Source organism: Mus pahari, chromosome 8, assembly GCF_900095145.1.
Source record: "Mus pahari chromosome 8, PAHARI_EIJ_v1.1, whole genome shotgun sequence".
Taxonomy (NCBI): Eukaryota; Metazoa; Chordata; class Mammalia; order Rodentia; family Muridae; genus Mus; species Mus pahari.
The window spans coordinates 40,546,258-40,567,968 of record NC_034597.1 but is presented as its reverse complement, the minus strand read 5'-3'; the positions used below and the strand labels follow the sequence as shown (position 1 = coordinate 40,567,968).

The 21,711-nt window shown below is 39.9% G+C and overlaps 1 protein-coding gene across 1 annotated transcript in view; it reads left to right on the top strand.

The window, feature by feature from the left end:
- The window catches only part of Armh4 (armadillo like helical domain containing 4), a 103,294-nt gene that overhangs the window by 29,217 nt on the left and 52,366 nt on the right, over nucleotides 1-21,711 (top strand). Inside the window, exon 5 of the mRNA XM_021203453.1 lies at nucleotides 2,728-2,991. Within this exon, the coding sequence (XP_021059112.1) occupies nucleotides 2,728-2,991 (264 nt within the window). The remainder of the gene's footprint in view (nucleotides 1-2,727; nucleotides 2,992-21,711) is intronic.

Here is a 21,711-nt window from a genome sequence, read left to right as displayed (position 1 = left end):
TCTCTCTCTCTCTCTCTCTCTCTCTCTCTCTCTCTCTCTCTCTCTCTCTCTCTCTCTCTCCCTCTCTCTCAGAAAAGGGTTTCATATAGCCCATGGTAATTTCCAATTTCCTATATAGCTAAGGATAACCTTGAACTTCAGAAACTCCTGCCTTCATCTCAAGTGCTAGCATTACAAGTATGTGCTACAACACTAGGTCTTTCTGGTAGTTGAGATCAAACCCAGTATTTGATGTGTGCTAGGCAAGTACTCTGTCAGCTGAGGTGCATCCCAGTCCTGACACTTTCACTTTCAACTGTTTTAGTTCATCTCAGTCACACCAAACTAAAAGGAGCAAGGACCTAGTTCCCATTGCTGTCCATTGATAACTTACACATTTTCATCTTTCCTGGACTTTCAGCCTTTGCATGTATATGTCACTGGCCATCACATGATGTGTCTCAAATAGTTTGAATTTTGCTTATTATCTTTGCATTCCCATTGGTGATGGAGCAGTCTTTTTCCTTCCCTCTGTGTCTCACATAATCATAATCAGCAAGGGTCCGCCTACAAACAGTATCACTGGATCTAGGCAGATCTACATCATATTTACTTTCAAGCACCAATACCCAACCCCTCACCTAACTTCTAAGAACATCTTCATAGGTTTGCTTTGCTGTGGGCTCAGTAGAGACCATTTCCTACCTTGTAGCCTGAGTCGGTTTGAAAAGTTGTAAGTCTGATAGGCCCTATCTACTCCTACTCATCATTTTATATAGTTGTAGTGCCTCCTCATCCCGTGCCCAGTCCTCAGTGACCTCCTTAGTCTCTGAACACAGCCTGTGCACACTTGCCTTAAGGTGCTTGGCATCGCTAGTCCCTCTGCTGGCGATGTTCTCCCTGTAAATATCTCACTTATACACAGAGTTTCTTACTTGTACATAATCCTTATACTATGAGAAAAGCTTTCCTCAGTCTTACCATCTGAAATAACACCATCTGATATTTTCTCTCTTCTTGACAGTGTTCATCAGAATGTTGTCTCTTTACCTGCTGTTGCATCCATGTCCATTGTATGTTTTCTTGAGGGACAGATCAATTCCTTGGACCCATAAACTGCATCTTTGTTGCCTGGAGCAGCATCCATTATATCTCGTTTCTGTTGTCTTTTCTGAACAGTGACATGCACTAAAGCCTACAGAATTCAGGCTGATATAGGACCAAAGGATGGCAAATTTTCTTTTGTGATTCTATGTCCTGAGCTCAGTGCCCTGCCCATGCTAGGCATGTGCTCTCCTACTGAGCTGCATGCCAGTGAATAATTGATGTTTTTTTTTACAAGTACTATGTTTAACAGAAAATCTTTAAGTGATAAAAGAGAAAAGTATGTTTATAGGTATCTGGAAACAGGAAAGGTTACAATGAAAAATTATGATTGGCTTTAGTTTTCAGTTCTCTTGTCTTCCTTGCTTTCTGAGTAGAGTTCCTTGCCATAGTGACTGTTGAGGTTACAGAGATGCAAAGAAGGCCTTAGGTACATTCTGCCTCTAGTCAGACGCTCTGTGGGCTCACTCACAGTGAAGAGTGGACATGAATATTCCCGGAAAACTAAAATCAATTAGATTTGGACTCTTAGGTCCCTCAGCCCACACCACCTTAAGCACCAAGGAAGCTCATTTATAAAAATTAACTCCTAACAATGATAATAACATCTTATCACAGGTGGTGGACGTTCTTGATAAATACGCCATTTTGTAACTCTCTTTAGCACTGGATTAGGAATGTTGGTGCAATTATTTCTAGAGTATTGGGTTACTCTTCTACAGGGAGAGTGCCATCCAAATTAATCTGCCTCTCATGTGAACTTGCTGAATTCTAGTCACTGATGTAGAGGATGGAAAGAGGAATTTGTCAAATAATGAATTTTCTTCTTTAATCTTGTTATAAAAGAGATGGAAATATTTTCATGTTCTTTGATATGTCATGGAAATTCCTAACAGATAAACATTTTATAACCTTCAGAAAACAGAAATGTTTACTAGCCTTGAAAATATAAAATAGTTTACAAAAATTCATTGTTCCTATCTTATTTTACCTTCTATTACTGACCAAGAGCAACTTGAGGAGCCTGAGATCATTTCATGATTTAGTGTACAGAACACTATGACAGAAATCAAGCAGGAACTTAAGGCAGGAACCTGAAGAAAGGACCCCAAAGCAGAGAGCATGGAAGAGTGCTGCTTACTGACTTGCTCCTTAGAGCTTGCTCATTCTACTTTTGTACAACTCAGTATCACTTCCACAGGGACAGTACAGCGCACATGGAAGGAGCGGCACTCCAGCACCAATCATGAATCAAGAAAGTAACCCCACAGACTTGCCTATAGGCCAATCTTACTGAAGCATCTTCTCAACTGAGGTTCATTTTTCTCTGATGATTCTAGATTATGACATGTTGACAAAAAAAAAAACAACAACAACAACAACTAACAATCACGATTCCTAAACTTGAATTCCTAATAAACATGGGTATTATCAGATATAACTGTAGCATTGAAAATTTAAAACAGGTTATATGGAAGCACATAATCTCATAAACCTTGGACTTTCCAATGCTCACTTTGGAAACAATTGGTTTTAAAAGACAAACATGATTATTTTGTAGTGTATGAATCACTTTAAAAGATTAATGTATTTGAGAACATGTTCATTGCATGTCTTCAAATTTTCCTTTGTATTGTTTTCTAGAGATTGAAGATGATGAAGATGAAGAGGATGAAGAAGATGAAGAGGAAGAAGAGGAAGATGAGGAGGATGAAGAGGATGAGGAAGATAAAGAGACAGACTCCTTGTATAAGGACTTCGACGGTGACACTGAACCACCAGGGTTTACTCTGCCTGGCATCACGTCCCAGGAACCTGACATACAGCCAGGAAGCGTGGATCTACTAGAGGTAGCCACCTACCAGGTGCCAGAGACCATTGAGTGGGAACAGCAGAATCAAGGTCTGGGTAAGAACCTTTTAAATTGCCTCTCTCTTCTCCTTTGCCTAACACTTCAGTTTTCTTTCATTGACATCTGTCATACAGAAACACAATCTGTCTATGGTTATGGGTGTCTATTTGTGTGTAAATTATCAGTCATTTCCTCAAACTTTTTGCATCTGTGGTTTCACAGAGCCAACTCCCATCCCCTACTTCCCGTTTCCCGTCTGGTTACTTGATGCTTCGGAAGATACCCCATTTTTCCTTCTCAGAAGGAAGCCTTTCAAGTGAGGAGGACAGAACGAAACAAGCAGTGCACATGGGCCGGGGTCAGGAATTGAATGGATTGTGTCACTCTGTCCTGTCAGAATTTGTTCCCTAGAAGTTTCTGCCCTGGTACTGGGTGATCCATTTGGGGAGTTTGGGACTTTTCTCTTCACTTTAAATGCAATTTCACTCAGCAGTTACATGTCCAGTCACATGCTTCTTTCTCTGTGAGTGGTCCAGGTTAATAGGATAGACATTAAAGGTGTGGACTAGGTCCCATCTTTACACTCCTTCCAGGCCAGGGAAGCTTCCAAGCCATCCTCTTCTTCTAATTGCAGGTAGACGCTTGTGAGCCCTAAGTAAGAGACTCACTCTTCTGATATGTGGTGAGCGACCTTTTCATCAAAGAAAGCCTCTTTTTAAAATACCCCAAGTCTTTAACAACTAGGGCAGACATTATATATATATATATATATATATATATATATATATATATATATATATTTAATATAACAACAATGGGGAATAGCTCTCCAAAATATAGGCAGAACATGTGACTTTTAATACAGTGCTTACTAAACAAATGAGTCAGGTATTGGGTGATAATTAAGTAGGATAAATTAACACATATCGTGACTCATTTAATTCCAATATTCAAGAAGTAGAGGCAGGCAAATTCAAACTACATAGTGAGGTTTAAGACAACTAGAGTTTATAGGACTATATAGTGAAGGATTTTTTTCTCCCTTCCTCTCCTATTTATGTGTGTGTGTGTGTATACACATACATATATATGTATGTATATGTGTATATTATGTAAGGGTTTTACAAGTTTATAAAGGTATAAAACTACCATATCAAATTATAAAATAAACAAAAATAGTATAAACATTGATTTGTGAACACATTATTTTGAAATTCCCCTGAAAAAGGTTAAATATTAATGAAATAAAATACTAAAATAATGAATACAATTTGTTACAAAATATGCCACAGAAAAATACAACAAACTATACAGGATGTGATTCCCCACTCTGTGGCATTATCATAAGATAGAATCATATGCTATCTTATGATAGTTGTAAATAGTTGTAATGGTTTGAATATGAAATGCATCCCACAGGCCAATGTGTGAACCCTTCATGTCTAGGTGTGCTTTGGGTTGTATGTGGTACTCAAGCCCTTTGCTTTTCCTGCTTTCTATTTGCCTTGATGTGAGGTGCTTAACTATGCTTTTCTACTATGATGCCTTAAATTGTTTCTGTCACATATTCTGTTATAGCAGTGAGAAAGGTATTTGTATTGTGACTACTGAGTGTGATAGAGAGGAACATTTGAACCTGCTGTTTTACTAGAGAGACGAGAGAAAGATTACCTCCTCATAGAAGTAAGTAGGCTCTTCAGAAATGGTGGTGTACACCTGTAGTCTCAACCCTCAGAAGGCTGAGGCAAGAAGGTTGCAAGTTTGAGACAAGCCTAGGTATGTAGCTAGCTTGAAATTAGTCTGGGCTCCAAGACTAGCACTTACATCCCCAATTATAACCCAAGCAAAAGAAATTCTAACTGACAAGCAGCACTAGATAGGCATTTCTTCCTGGGCTGTGGTCAAGGAAATGAGCTCTCTTCACTCAGAAAGTGGATTTGCCATGTGAACGTGAGTAGAACATCTGGGAGAAGGTTGGTGTTTAGGAGAAGGTGAAGAAGCTTCAGAGGGATGCTGCAATGATTATCTGAGTTGTGTTCTATCCATGTCCAGGAATTCAAATTGGTTATTGGAGTCCAATTGAAGAAATCAATTTTATTGATTTGCATGATCCATATATACACTGTGTTCACTTAAATGTCTAATTCAGTGGAGTAGGTTTTTAATTTTTTGGAAAGCTTTCACAAGATCTCTGTGGCTAGCTCAGACTGGGTTCAGACTCATGGTTCTTCTGCCTCAGCTTCCCCTGGCATTACATGTGTGTGCAACTACACCAAGCCAATTCAATGGGTTTGCAAGTCCCCACCAATGCTTTTCCTCTGTAGCCAACATACAGAATATTTCTATCATCCAGCTGATGCCCTTTGTCCCAAGTAACCACTGATCTACTTTTAAACTTACCTATTTACTTTTAATATTTTAGTTTTATTTGTGTGTATATGCCAAGTATGTACAGGTGCCCACCACAGAAGCTAGAAATCATTATATCCCCTGTAACTGGAGCTACAGGCAGTTGTGAGACATCCAATGGGGGTTTTATGGACTGAAATTCAGTCTTTTGAAAGTATAGCAAGTACTCTTAATGTTGAACTATGTTTCACTTCCTTTTAAATACATTTTATTTTGTCTTTGTATGTGAAAAACTAGGTGTGCCTATGTCATGCATACGTGTGGGTGTCAGAGGACAATTCTTGGTTCATGTTTTCTCCTTTCATCTTTAAGTGGATTCTGAGGGTGGAATGGTTCCACAGAGTACCAACTGATAGAAGGGCTCTACATAGAGTTGCAACAACAAACTGACAGAATGGTTCTGTTGAAGCTCAGCTTGGTGAATCCATGAGTTTAATTGACTTTCTTACAGTATTAATATGGGAGGAGCTACTTACAGGAGAACAGGTGGTCTCTAAACAGTCACATCATGAAGTTGCACCGCAGTGTGGATGACAATCTCCTAAAACCTGCATAGATGAGGTCCCTTTTTTAGTTAACTTGATACCCCCCTATATTTTTCTCCCAAGACTATATGCAGCAGGCAGGAGGTGCAGCTTGGACCTTGTGGCTGTAATCTGAGGTGAGGGGTTAAAGATACTTCTCTCTCTCTTACTATGAAGGACCTTCTACAGGTTGGAACTTGTTAGGAACTGTCTGCAGGTAACCACAGCTCATCTGATTAAAATGATAATGGCTATGCTATGATTAGGGGACAGTGTTCCATGACAGATACAAATTATTTTATTTCTAGCTTCTTTTACCTAATGCTATGATCTTGAGCTCCAACTATGTCCTGTGCATCAATACTTGTTCTCTGTTCTAACAGGTTAGTGTTCTGCTGTGTGGGTATGTAAGGCATAAGGATTAGGATGAATAACTCTCATGTCCCCCTGCCCTGTTTCCTGATTCCATTACCCGAGCAGATTTAAAAGTTCATTAATTCATGATACCCACTTAGTGATTGGTTAGCTTTTTTAGAAAAATAACTTACCTTTAGGTGTGTGCGCACGTGCATACCACTAGAGCCCACATATCATGGCCAGAGTACAACTTGTAGAAGCTGGTTATCCTTCTACCATGTTGGTTCTGGGGATTAATCTTAGGTCACCAGACTTGGCACAACCCACCTTAGCAGCCTGATTTGTTAGCTTCTAAGTAATTTGCCTAGTCCAGGGTATTTTTTTAAAGATTTATTTTATTTTTTATTATGGTTATGGGTATGTGTCTAGGAAGTGGTATATGCTTGTGTATAAATATGCACATAAAAGCCAGAATAGGTGATTGGATTCCCTGGAGGTGAAGTTACGAGCAGTTATAAGCTTTCCAGTCTGAGTACTGACACCCAAACAAGTCCTGTGGAAGAACAGCAAGTGTTCTTAACCACCAAACCAACTCTCTTGCCTTGTAAGTTTATTTTGTTTTGTTATATTAGTGTTTTTTCTTACTATAATAATTTATAATTTTTCTAATATCTCTTGTGTTTTATCATGAGAGTTTTCTAGTTAGTTAATTTCATCAGACTGTTGTTAGCATTGCAGATTTTTAAGAAATCAAAACAAGGAGTGATTGTTTAAAGTTGATCTTTCTTCCACTGGGGAAAGAGTGTAATTGTATAGTGTCTGAGTCTAGAATTCCATTAACCCAACTTATTCTTGAAATGTTTCTTTACAACTTTAAATTCATTGTGGGTTAATATTAATTGATCTGCTATCCTCAACTCTTTCAGGAAGGGTATTTATTTATTCCTGGTATGTTTTGTGGTAGGTATAATAATGGCTTCCCCAAAAAGTTTATGCATAACCTCCAAAGACTTTAGATATTTTTCCCTTATGTGGAAAAGGGAAGTATCTTGAAATGGGAGTTGGGACATTGGTCTGGATATCAGTGGCTTCATAGTCATATAGGTAGCATGTTGGAGGCATAACTCAGATGATAGATGGCTTTTTAGGATGAAGGGAAAAGTCAAAGGTTTGATCCCAGCAGGGTATAAACTGGGCATGCTGGCACATGCCTGTAATCCCAGAACTTTTGAGGTAAAGGCTGGAGGACCAGAAGTACAAGATCATCCTTGGCCACATAGGGAGCTTGAAGCCATCCTGGGATACACGACATCCTGTCTAAACAACAACAGAAAAAGGAAAACTCTCAACCCTAACACAATCAACAAGCAGAGAACAGAAACTCAATGTCAGAGTCAGAAAAGGATCTGTGATGTTGGAGGCAAATATTAGAGCAGGGTGTCCCAGAGTGAAGGAAAGCCAGAAACCCCTAGAAGATAGAGAAGGCAATAAAATAGATTCACCTGCTGCTCATAGACGAAATGGAGCTTGCCAACATTGATTTGAGCTCAGTCAGGCTCATTCTGGACCTCTGGCCTCTAAAAGTATGAAGTAATAAGTTTGTGATGTCTTAAGCCCCTGCTTTTGTGTTAAGGTATTATAGCAGCAAGGAGAAACACATACAGGTTTCAGTCACTATTTAAATGAGCTCCATCATTTTGATAGATGTTGTAACCTTAGGTTTACTTTTTTTCTTGTAATAAATCAGAAAAAGTGCAAATATACAAATATACTTCCCATAGAGTTAGGGCAGAAAAATATAGACAACTTTCTAGCACAAAGCAGTAGATGCACAGCCCCAATTTTCTGAAATTCTGTCTTCTACATGGTCATGTGTGTATTGCTTTGAGTGCACGGAGCTCTGCCTCCAGCAGAATTCATCTTTCCAGGAAGTGGTTGAGATTAAGCCATGTGACCACCTGGGCAGGGGAAATCTGATTGGTACAGTGTGTTGAGTGGGTATTGGGTACTAGTCATCTCCCATCAGTGATTTCTGATGTGTTCTCTGCCTTCATTACTTGTACATTCTTATCTGGGTCTCTTCTATCCTATAATGCATTCTGTAACTAGCCTTGATAAGCTAATAACTTTATTTTAAATATGAATCGAATTATTCAATTCTAGGTGAAAGCTTAAATGTGGTATTAATTTATGTCTTTCTTCACAAAGAGACCATTTTTGGCCACTTTAACATTTGATTGATGTTCTAGAGGAATGGAGTTTGGAAAAACCATCAGTTAGCTCAGTGCTGAATTATTATAACTGTCTCCATTCTTATTCCAAAAGCTGGCATATCACATTGCAGTGCATACTTGATTGAGAAAATATAACATTTCTGGAGTTCCTTTCAAGGTCATTATAAATATTCAGTGAGTAGTCTCAGGATGAATGCTGGCAGCAGAGACAGGAACAGCACTCATCTGTCTACTTTCTATGGGGCATTCACTGAGCCCCTACTGAATATGTGCTCTGTGTTTTGTAGGCAGTGAAAGACTGATATGTTACCATGTCATAAATTATCCTAGTGCAGAGATCAATCTCACAGATGTGATGTTAGCGGCTAAGCAATTCCAAAGTAGGGAAGAGAATAATCACCACTGTTTTGCTTGGCATCTAGTTGACATCATTTTGTGAGGTGTGACTTTAGAAGGCATAGTGCCATCCACTGGCTTATGTTACCCTTTCTATAGCGCCTACAAAGGACCTAGAAAAATGCAGAATTACTCCCTTGGCAAGACAACTCATTTAAAAATTCTCATGCATTATATGCCACAAAGAATTACTTATCAGCTTCCTTAGCTGGTCCTCTCCAAGATAAAATAGAGAGGAACAGAGACAACTGTGTTTGGGAACGATAGCAACACAGGATGCGTGGCATAGTGTGGTGGGTAGCCTTAGAGAAACGGACTGCTGGGCTGTGAGGAAGACTCAGCCTTAAGTCATGGCAGCATTCTTTTCTCATCTTCCTGTGTCAGTTTATTTAAAATAACATGCAGCTAAGATGGAATACTTAAATATCATGCAACACACACCATGGCAGCAAGGAAGAGACACTTTCTAAAGAACAGTGGAAAGTGCGCTCATTTCAGTGAATGTCAGTGCATTCTGATGAAGGATATGGTGGACTATGGTTTAAAACATCCAGGAGGTTGCTGGGACTATTGCAATTAAATATGTAGTATGGAATAAAAAGGAGGAACCTTAATGCAAAAAGCAATGTGTAAAAAGCACAAAGAGAGGTAGCAGATTAGCCAAATCCCCAAGACCAGGGCACTTATTTAGAGAATTATAAAAGATAGTGGGATGTGAACACCTACAGAATAATTGTCCTAGATGGAATGTATGGATTGTCCCATCATAGCATGTAGCTTCTGTATATGTAAGGGTCTCAATAAGGGGAGTTGAGAGTGCTTCACTCTATTATGAATAAAATTTTCAATAGTAAAATCTCATACTGCTCCTTGTAGTATATCAAATATTAATATTGTGGTTTTAGGGTTTTTTTAACCCCCAAATGAGATCTTGTAAGCTCAGTCAGTCTGATCTCAAAGTCTCAACCTAGTTCTCTATCCAAGAATAATAAACTTTCACTTCTGACTCCTGCTTTGACCTTCAGAGTGATGGTGTTACAAGCTATACCACCATACCCAGTCTTTTTACGGAGTTAGGTATCAAACCTGGGATATCCCATGTGATTATCAAGCATCATGCAAAGGAAGCTATATTCTCTGCTATTCCCCCCACAACTATCAGTGTTTCCTCTTTCAACATTTTACAATTAACATAGAGAAAAGTCTTGAATTCAATGTTCAAACTTCAGTTTCCTTAGAAATATCATGGCCCCATCACAAACTTGAAAATCTAGACTAGAGAAGTGTGGATGTAGACACCTGGACCTGAGATTGGTCTGGCATCTGCCAATGCTTGTATGTTCTTTCTGTCCCAGAGATGATGTCTGAGTAGTTTTCTGGACTAGAGTTTCAAGTCACTCTCTTTTCTTTGAAGATTTGAACTGTTTTTCCTAGACAGGTCCTAGACGTGGATGCAGATCTTTTGTGTGTTAAGTCAGATGCACTGGTGAGTTCATGTAGAGATGAAGAGCCCATCTCTCCCTGCCTCCAGAGCATAAACATATAACATACATTGTCTTTGGGTCCAACGTACTATTTCTTCCTAAACCTTTCATTTGAATGTATGTTACTTGCAGATTAGTAGTAGTTGGAGATTTCTGCCTGTCTGTTTCCAAATAGTCATCCAGTGCAATTTTAAACGCTCCTATTGTGGGAATTTTCCACTTGTTTATTTTTATCTCTTCTTGTTACCATTTCGTAAGGTGTTGTCAGTCCTCTCTTTAGCAGGGGTTAGGCTATAAATAGGGCAAACACACCGACATGATGAACTCCTGCGGCTCATCCCCACTGGGCTCCCACATGTCCAGAGGGCTGAAACCCAGAAAGTCACTAGCCTCAGCCATCAGCGGTCCTGAGGAGCCTGAAGAAAACAATGGATGGAAGTGGGCAGACACCAGATTTCCTTTTGCTTTATGCTTCATGAGACTCCGATGAGCAGCTCTGGATGCTGTGTTTTATGTTACTGTTTTCTTCTCATAGGGTATGTGAAGGTGTCTGGGAAGAGAAAACAATTGAGAGATGAGCTCAGCTTGGTGATTCTCAGTTGTAACCCCAGCATTGAAGCAGGAAGGTTGCCATAAGTATGAAGAAAGTCAGGGCTATAGGGTGAATTATAGCTAGTGTGGGCTACACAATGAGACATTTTTCAACCTCTGTCTCCAAGCTGAGTTGATACCAGCCATAGTTTTGTGGGTTGTGCTATGCAATGTATGGTTCTCTTAGACTGGTGTACATAATAACCATCTGAAGAACTCCCTTACCCAGGATTTATGGCAGAGACAACTGACAGAATCCATTCATTTCAAGAGGAATAAAGAGAACTGTGTCATTAGCAAGATGCTGTTCACCTTGCCCACCTAAAGGATACCATAAATACCCTTCTCTTTCTAAGACCTATTTTGAAAAAAATTAGTACAATGTCAATTTTATGGCTTTAAAAAAAAAGTGCTATCACAACTTGCAGCCTGGCTTCAAACTAGCTATATGGCCTATGCTGCCCTTGAATTTCTGATCCTTATTTGAGTGCTGAAATTACAGGCCGTCAACAGCATGATCAAATCCATGGCTTCATGCATGCTCCATGCTAAGAAAATGCTCCTCCCATTGAGCTACACCCCCAGCTGTACATTTCAAATGTTAATGAGTGGAGTTCATAGTATTAAGTTGGGTGTTACTGGGGCAGCTAAGACTACATGTGCTCATAATTAAGTGAATACCTGAGTGCTTTAACTATCTGTTCTCCTAGGTATTCCCTTGCCAGGAATTAAACATTCCAGTTCAAAGAGAAATCTTTAGGTCAATTATGGCCCAACTCTGATGGCTCACGGTGACTGCACTATAGCAGTAGGATCTATGTGACCCACTAAAAGATTTGTTTAGCTACCTGGGGATGCTGAAGCTGTATTTGGACATCAAAGGAACGATGGTACACACAGTCAAAATAAAACATAGGCAAAGCCAAAGGAGAGATTAACTGTTCAAATAAGATCAAATAAGTTGGGGTTCTATAGGTCAAGCATCAAAAAAAATCCCCTAAAATATACTGATCTCTTTCTGCACTCCTGATATGTGCAAGGTTTCCGTGTCCAAGCCTCTTGCCATGTTTCCTTCGGTTGCTCTGTAGAGGCCTCTCCAGAATGATTTTCTTATTTCAGTCTTACAGAGGAAAAATCTGTCCACATTCAGATCTGACTGAAGCCCTACTTAGGAACCCAACTCATCTGAATGCCTTTGTGAAGCTCATAGACCCTAACGTCCAGCACTGACTACTATCGACAGTTTAAAGAGGGAGAAGGCTGACTTTGAGCTAACTGCCACTCTGGGTTTGAAACTTTTCAGCTGAGTTGGGAGAAGGGATGGGACATCATATCTTATAGCTACATTTATGTTGGATGTTTAAATGATATTAATTTGACTCTGGGGAAAATCATAACTCATCAGACACTGGGGATTCTCTGTCATATTTATAATAGACACCAAATTTATGTATCACACAGTAGTAGAACTTGACCTGATTTGAACTGCCTTTGGATTTCTATATAGTACTGGTTTAAAGTGGTGTTAACAACTCCAAAACCTTTAATAATAACTACTTCTGCTCTGTTGGCTTAGATTTTTCAAAACCTACTTTTAAAACATTTTTAAAAAATGTTTTAACCTCCCTTCTAGCCCACCACCTACAGAAGTACTGGAAAGAAAAGGCTAATAGGTCAAAGGGGGATGTGGATCCATTTAGAAGTAGATCTTCAGGGCAATTCCAATCTTTGTTGTCAGGATGTCAGCGGTTCAGCTCACACAAATCAGCAGTGGTAGCTTGATCTACTCGCAAAAACCAATCAGCAAAGGCAGTTCTATCCAGAAGAAATTGCAATGCTTTTCCAATCAGCCAAGTCCACAGAAGATGCAAGAAGCTGCTAGAATATCATGAGAAGTTCTTACAGCAATAATCAGTGCTGAAGGCAAGGTAAACCAATGGACAGCATCATCTGCTGTCTGTTGGGTTATACTTAGACCCTTTCCTAATATTACATGTCCTTTCAAGAGTCTACTCCAGCAAAACATCACATGCCCTTTTTCCAGTTAGCTTGCAGAAACACCAAGTGTCTGTTGTTCTCAGCAAAACATACTCTCGTGTATCTGCTTCAGCAAAATATCCTCTTGTAAGACAGATTCCAGAAAAAAAAAAAAAATCACACGACATAACTAAGTCTCCAAGGATACCAGAAATTTCCACTTTGATGCCATCAATGTAGAAGCCTTGAAGAATACTCTCCAGACACACCCTACTTTTGCTTGATTTTGCTTTGGCACATTTTAAAAGATGATATACACAGAATATGAGTCACAATATGCACTCTGACAACTGTAGGGAACTTGAAGGCTTTTCGATGTCTCCCAACCTCCAAAATCATTTTAATAACACAGACTTAGCAATCTGTAGACAAGATAGTTTTAACATAGACTTCCATTGCATAAACCAACACAGCAGTAGGGAGCAGAAGGCTTCTGACTGTCAATTTGTGCTAACCTTCATTAAGGGCCTATATTCCTCTGTGTGATGCACATGGATGTATATGAACACAGTCGTAGACACCAGAGGTGAATGTTTGACGTCTTCTTTAGTTGCTCTCCACCTTATATTTCGAGGCAGCATCTCTCTCTGAATCTAAAGTTCATTAATTGGTCTGTGCTGACTGACCCATGAGCTCCAGGAGCCCAGTGGCTCGGCAGCTACATCACTGAACTTGCAGACATGTGACCCCATGCTCAGTGTTAATACTGTTGGGGATCAAACTCAGGTATCTTTCTTGTGCTCTGGTCACTTAATTGGCTGATGTATTCCCCTAGATTCTCCTCCCTCCACAACTTCTTTTTAATCATTGATTCTTTTGTCTTTACCATTCTATTTTATTAATTAACAGTTAACTCTGTAAGTCAGAAAACAAAGTAACAGGTGTCATTCAAGCATCTTGTCACTATGTGTCAATACACTTTGTTTTTCATTCCCCCCCATCACCCTACACACTTACTATTACTTATTTTCTGAACAACAATTTGAGGCTAGATTATCCAGAACATGATCTAACATTTTAGACTTTTTTTTTTGAAACAGAGTGTCATTGAGCCCAGTCTTGTATCAAATCTGCTGTGCAGCTGAGGATGACCTTGAACTTCTAACACCTCTGCAGGTGCTCAAGTTATAGGCATGTGTATCCATGCAAGACTTGTAAGTGTTGTTAGATATTGAACCCAGAATTTATAGACACTAGAAAAGCACTTTTATTGGGTTTTTGATCTCCAAACTGAGCTATAACTCAAATCTTATTTTTTTTAAAATTGAGTTTTGTTCCTTGTTCTATTTTGTACTGTAGAAATGATCAGACCTTTGAAAATGGGCCAGTTACCTTTACTGGTGCAGACTATGACTCAGATGAAACCCAGATATCTTATTTTCTGAATGATAGTTCCTTACGAACTTCCAAATTGTCTGGGTGTAGTGTCACATGCCTTCAATTCCAGCACTGAGGTGGCAGATATGTGAGTTCAAGGCATTCTTGGACTACATTCTGGGTTCTTGGCCAGTCAGGCTCTCGGAGTGACTCTTTAAAAATGGGAGAGAGAGAGAGAGAGAGAGAGAGAGAGAGAGAGAGAGAGAGAGAGAGAGAGAGGAGACACACAGAGAGAGACAGAAAGAAATGGAAAGAAAAGGGGGAAAGGAGACAAAAATTCAGACATTTAATTCCATAGCCTTATAGAGACAGATGTTGGAAAGCTCCCACTAAACTAATCCAGCTTGGTTTTGCCTAGAGTGGTAAACACCATATATACTCTGTCCTTGCTGTCAGTGACTAAACCAGAGAGTAGAGTTGCTTTTTTCTGGGTCTTACTTTTAACTCATCTCTTAGATGCTTATGAATCCAAGTTTGAAAATTATTTTCTTTCTTCTCTCTTTAATGTCTTTTCAGAGGTTCTAGACATTGTTTTGTTTGTTTGTTTGTTTGTTTGTTTTTTGTATCAAGGCTTAGCTAACATAAACTTAGACTCGTTTTATTTTGAAAAGTCTTCTGGAAACCTGAATCCAAATATCTTAATGTCGCATCTTCTCTCCTTGGTTTAATATTTTTTATTCCTCCAAGAAAGGTGATGGGATTCAATCCTTCCGAGTACCAGCCCTCGCCTACTTTCCTATAATGACCCACAGGGATTAAAGAACCTAAAGCAACTCCTTTCCTTCTTTGGGAATGCAGTTCTTTGAAAATCTAGTAGTTGATTTTCCTTTGGAGAAAGGCAAAAGGAGCTTTGGAATAAAGCCAGAAGCCAATTCCCTCATCAGCCATAGTTAATAAAACCATTAATACGGCACATCACACTCCAGAAAAATGCTGCGAACTAATTTCCTTGTAATCAGAATACACTTATAGGGATCATTTGGGGAACTATTAACATGCAAAAACATGTAAGTAGGCTCTTCTGGCAATTAAACAAGGAGAAATATTAGGAGAACTGGAAAAATATTCACAAAGGAAGAAGCAAAGTCTAAATTGCTCCTTGGGAGAAAAAAATGACAGTAAGCCAAGGTGATATTTAAGGGCTTCCAGCTGTGTCCAAACAAACTCAATCAAGTGGTTGTCCTTATCTCTTAATTCGAGGTTATGCTAATCAAAGTGATTATCTTAATAAAATGCAGGACCACAGTATTAACAATCTGACATAGATTTAGCAAATGTAACTGGATTTACTTAATCATGTTTAGAAAAAGAATGTATTTCACCTTTCTCTCTGTGTATCTCTCTGTCTCTCTCTGTGAAGAGGCAGGGGTCCAATATTGATTATCTTCCTCAGTCACCCTGTGCCTTAGGCTGTGAGATAGGGCTTCTTGCTAAACCTAGAGCTCACTGATGTGGCTAACAAGCCCTGTGAAGTCTCTCTCCTCTACCTCCAAAATGCTGGGTTTGTAGGAACATGCTGCCCCTGTACTTTATGCTGTGGAACTCTTCAAGCTTACCCAGCATGCCCTTCACCCACTAAGTCTATTCCCCAGACCTGCACTTCATGTTCACAATAGAAATCAGAGCAGTTCAGTAATTGCCCCCATATCTCCAATTAATGCCAGAGAAAGGATTTACAGCTAAGCCTCCCGATCCCCTGAGGATGAAGTCAAACAGTGAACTTGATCCTTTTCTTTCAGTATTTGAAAATTAGTGTCTATTGTGATTGGTTTTACATCTCAGATCCCTTGTACTTCTCACAGAAAACTTCCCTCACAGAACATGGTGCAAGACCCAGATCTGTGGTGATTCAAAAGCTCCATTCAATCAACATAAAGACTGTATACAGTCATGTATAGACATGAAGATTTGTACAACCCAGGGAAGGAACTGAAAATGAAGGCATACTTACCACTGTGAAGATTTTACATAACATGTTCCACGTCTATAGGACTGAAACTCATTTTGAATTAAGCAGACTTGAATTTTCAAGTTGTTCTTGAGTAAAGGTAGCAGGAGTTTGAAATGGGATGAATTTTATAAGTAATTGACTGTAAGTATCCATAGCAACTATAGAAACTTCTCACTGAAGAATCTTGATGTGCAATTACCTGAAAGCATATGGGATGATTCCACTTGGGTCCCTTTATCCCTTTATCACAAGACTGGTAGTGCATGGCACCTTCCTTGGGATTATCTTCCTTAAATGATTTTTGAGGGCCCATCAATAATTCCTATTGCTATAGGATACATTCTAAAAGAAGATATAATTATGGATATGACTGTCAAAGATGTGTTTCTCTAATGGATTAATTCATGGAGGAATCAGGAGCCACAACTGCTCCATTATAGACATCATAGAACCAGGGATTTGTCTGGAGTGAGGAGGTAGTAATGTGAATGAAGGGTGTAAGGCTGGCTATTTCTAAAAGACAAGGGTCATCCCACCATTACATTCCTAATTAGAGAATGACCTGTGTTGCCATAAGCCACATTGAAAGAGCTGTGAAATGATTCATAAATAATGAAATATCCCAAACCCTGATAGAATTACATAATGTACAAAGGTACAACACTCCAGTGAAAGAAGACACTCAGTGGTCACATTTCCTTATTCCAAACTTTACATTCTCTCTCTCTCTCTCTCTCTCTCTCTCTCTCTCTCTCTCTCTCTCTCTCTCTCTTCATCTTTCCCTCTGTCTTTCTTCAAAGTCAAGGTCTCACACTCCCTATGTAGTCAAGGATGACTGAACCTCTGATTCTCAATAATGAGATTATAGGCATACAGCATCATACTCAATTCATTTTTTCATATATAAAATCATGCTCTTATTTTGGCAGCACTTATATTGCTAAAGATCAGCTTGTAGGATAAGTGGGCATATAGACACATCCTAGGTATAGCACAACCTCCGGGAAAGGTTGAATGTTGTAACTAAAAGTTTCCATGGCTCATGAACTTATTTCTTACCAACTTCATTGTTCTTCTTTATCTTCCACTGTCCCTCACTTATCTTACTTCAGCGACTTCACTAGATTGTCCACATTTAGCCATGAGGTGGGGGAAAAAAAGGAATTCTGGATGTAGCCTGAACCTTGTGTTAGTGGGAACAGTGACCTAGACTGTAGTGGATTGCAGAGGCACAGGCAAGTGGTAAGTGTGGCTCACAAGAGAGCAGGTAGTGGTCTCTGGGTCTGAGCTCCACTTAATTCCTCAAAGCAGACACTCTAGGAAATGGGAAAAGCTGGGGTGATGAACAGAGCAAGTGGTATCTGTCCAGGAAAGTCACCTGGATGTCCCTCCTGATGAACCCTGAAATGAACTTGTTAGTCTTTCAAAAAACTTATATTTTTATTTCTTTATTGTGCATGTTTGCATGCCCCTAATTGGTGAATGCCAGACATTGAAAGCCTCTGTCTCTAACAATAAATGTGGATGGTTCCCAAAGAATGGTATCTAAGGTTTTCCTATGGCTGACCTGAACATGTATGCATATATATATCTACATGCGTGTCCTGCAGCCCCACACTTACCTATGCACACTCGTTAATATATGAAAAGTATAGATGAACCCCAGCAATAGGCTAACTACATCTAGGAAACATGATAAACTAGTGAAGGCATTCTGTGATAGTAAGATCACTTTATGAGACTTGAAGTAAAGGATATCTGCTAGTACAGTATGCACATTGTAGGCCACGTGCATGCAAAATCTAAGGTGACCACACAAAGACCCTTTGCTGTACTTTACCAACACACCACTCCTTTGTCCATGTTTTGTCCCCACTAGGGAAGAAGCCTGCTGCCATACTGCTAGGGAACTGCAAGGAAGCTTCCTCCTCCATACAGGCCTTAATCTCCAGGTTTCTTCTGAAAAGTCTGAAATGTGTAGAACTGAAAAGTGTCCTGGAGACCTGGGTTCCAGCCGAGCATAAGGTGTCCCTATGACCCTCTCAATCACTTCATCTAAAGTAATGTTTTCATCACAGTGAAAGCCAGGCCCTCTGTGCTGGTAAACCTACAGCTCTACTTGGGACGCCGATGCCTCTCAAATATATACTTGCTTGAGTATAAAGACACTCAAAGGTGTAAGAATCCTAGTGTGATTGCAGATGAGATTATACTTCTTGAAACTTACATGATCCCTTAATGTATACCATACCTCTACCAGACTCTACTTCTTTGTCCCTATAACAATCCTATTGTAGGGTTGTGATGTAATTAGTAGACCTATTTTACTGCCAAAGAGCATGGTACTTGGGGTCCTTTATACAACTGGTAAGAATAGACCCTAGGTCTGGGCCATCGATGTTTCCTTCCATTGTTTAGCCCTGACTATCCTGGAACTGGCTATGTAGACCAAGCTGGCCCTGAACTCAGAGAAATTCACCTGACTCAAAATTCCAAGTTCTGGGGACTTATAAATGTGTGCGCGCGCACACACACACACACACACACACACACACACACACACACACACACACACACACACACACACACACACACACACACCACACTTTTAAACATTAAAAACTTAAGTTACATTTACATGTGTGTATGCATGCATGCATGCTGGTGTACATTTGGGGGTAAAGAACAACTGTCATTGCCAGTTTTCTCTTTCTACCACGTAAGTCTCAGAGACCAAATTCAGGTCACCAGCCTTGGTCTCCAAATACTGAGCCATTACACTCATTCCCTCCTCCCATACACAGTCACTTTCTCTCCGGTACCCTGCCCCCACCAAGGGTGCACTCACACATGTGCACACATACACATACCCACACCAAACACACACTCACATGCACACACATATTGACATGCATGCACACACCCAAACATGCATACTCTCACACACAAGCATATACATATTCACATGCATGCACACACTCACACAAATGCACACACACCACACACATATGCACACACACATATACATGTGCAGACACACACATACACACACTCACATGCATGCACACACACACATAGACATACACATACTCATACTAACACAACACACACTCGTATGCACACACACATTCACACGCACACATGCACATATGCATACATACCCCACACATACTCACACATATACACACACATAAAGTCAATCACACTGGCCTCAAGTTCATATAGTTCTGCCTACCTGTGTCTCAGGAATGCTGGGACTAAAGGTGTTCAGCACCACTTCCAGCCTGTTTTTTTACCGTTTTAGTGTCTTTTTTAATTCTCCCCAATCTAAGCAGATAGCTCCATTGCACTACAGTCACATCATGTAACTTATATAAGTTCAACAAAAAGTCTATGTAAAGCTATACTGCAGTCTTCGGAAGAATGGTTTCCTGATAAATTAGTCCTCTTCCTTCCTCCCTCCCTCTCCCCCCTTCCTCCCTCCCTCCCTCCCTCTCCTTCCCTCCCTCCCTCTCCTTCCCTCCCTCCCTTCTTCCCTCCCTCCCTCCTTCTCTCCCTCCCTCCCTCTCTCCCTTCCTTCCTTTCTTCCTTCTTTCTTATTGAGCAAAGAGCTGGGAAAAAGCAACCATAGATTTCTTTTTAGGACAGCAAGTGCTTTAGAAATCAAAGGCACTGCATGTAAATGTGTTCACACCAGATAGGGTCTGTGTTTGTTTAATAACAGCCAATACTGTCTCTATGGTCTTTGTACCTTTATTTTTGTGGTGTTGGGGCCCCGAGCCAGAGTCTTGCACATGCCAGGCAAGTTCTGTACCACTGGGCCAGCTGCTTCATACCAGCACCTGATCATCTTCTGTCACAGCCAGGAGGCACCAGGAAATAATGTGTGTGATATTTCTTTAAAATGACAAAGAAATGGCTCATAGTATTTTAGGTTTCAAACTGTTTTTGTTAGGTTGGAGTTGCCAACTTTTATGGGACAAATACTCAAAAAAGTGGAAATTTCACAAAGCCAAATATAAATATAAATGTGTTATTCAGACAAGAGGAATTGAATTAATGATGCCCCCTCTCGTGAGTCAGCTGTGACAGTCACCTCTTATTTAGCCAGGCTCCCTGGAGGGGTGCTGCAGACAGGAACTGCTCTTCAGGGTCTTGAGACATTCTCTGTGGACATGTCAATGAAATCAACACAGAAGTGCGCTCTCCTTAGAGATAACTTTAAGGATCATTATACATAAGGACAGGTGGCATCTGAATGCCCTGGGGTCTTGTCGAGGGCATCATCTGCAATAAGCATTTAGAGCAATGGCACTTCCTCAAATATAACAGTAGGTGGTGCTGTAGTCAACCAAAAGCCCTGGAAATCTATGCCTTAAAGGATTTTCTGTAAGAGGAAAAGTAGCTTAAAAACTGCACAGGGATCACAACTTACTGAATGTCACACTGTGAATTGAAACCCTTCACCCAACAGAAGTTTCTTTAAAAATTAGATAAATGTATTATTATCCATTTATGTGTGTGTGTGTGTGCCTGTATGTGTGGGTGCCTGCATGTGCCATGGTGTGCATGTGGGAGACAGAGAACAAATTGTGGGAGTTACTTCTCTCCTTCTACCATATGGGATCTGGGGTTTGAACTCGAGTCATCAGTATTAGCAGCAAACACTACCTGAGGAGCCATATCATTGGCTGTAAATGTACCTTCTAAAGTGAGCATACAAATTATTTATGGACATTTGAGTGGTTTCCTTATGACATTTTACACTTATGTGCCTTTATACTTTGTCAGATTGTCCCCACACCCACCCACTTCCTGCACTGTGGCCCCTGCTCCCCTTTGGTTCATTCCCTTGTGCTTGCATGTCAGCATAGTCTATTTCCTTCTCATTTCCTTTATTTCCTTAAGATCTCTTCTTCTCCTCTTATAATCTTCTTTCTAGTTTTATGATCCCCACTACCTATCTACAAACACACACACACACACACACACACACATCTATCTCTCTCTCTCTATCTATCTATCTATATATATATATTCAGTGTTTTCAGAATAAAAGTTCTGCAAATGATCCCATTCCATTTCATCCAATCCATCCAACCAGCAGATACCTATGAGGCAACCCCATTGTATTAGGAGCTTGCTGGATGTTGCAAAATGTTAACATCAGACAAGGTATATAGCCTTCTGAAAATTAGGATTAAAGAGGTAATGCCTCCCAAAATGATTCCACTATATAGAGTTTAATGTAACGACAGGGGACATACCAAATAAAATACGAGACAACAGGACACCTGACTGAACTGAAGAATCAGGGGTTAACACTTAGGTAAAATGGAGTTTGAGATTTAGAGCTAAGATGAAAGGATGGACTATCCAGAGACTACCCCATCTGGGAATCCATCCCATCATCAGC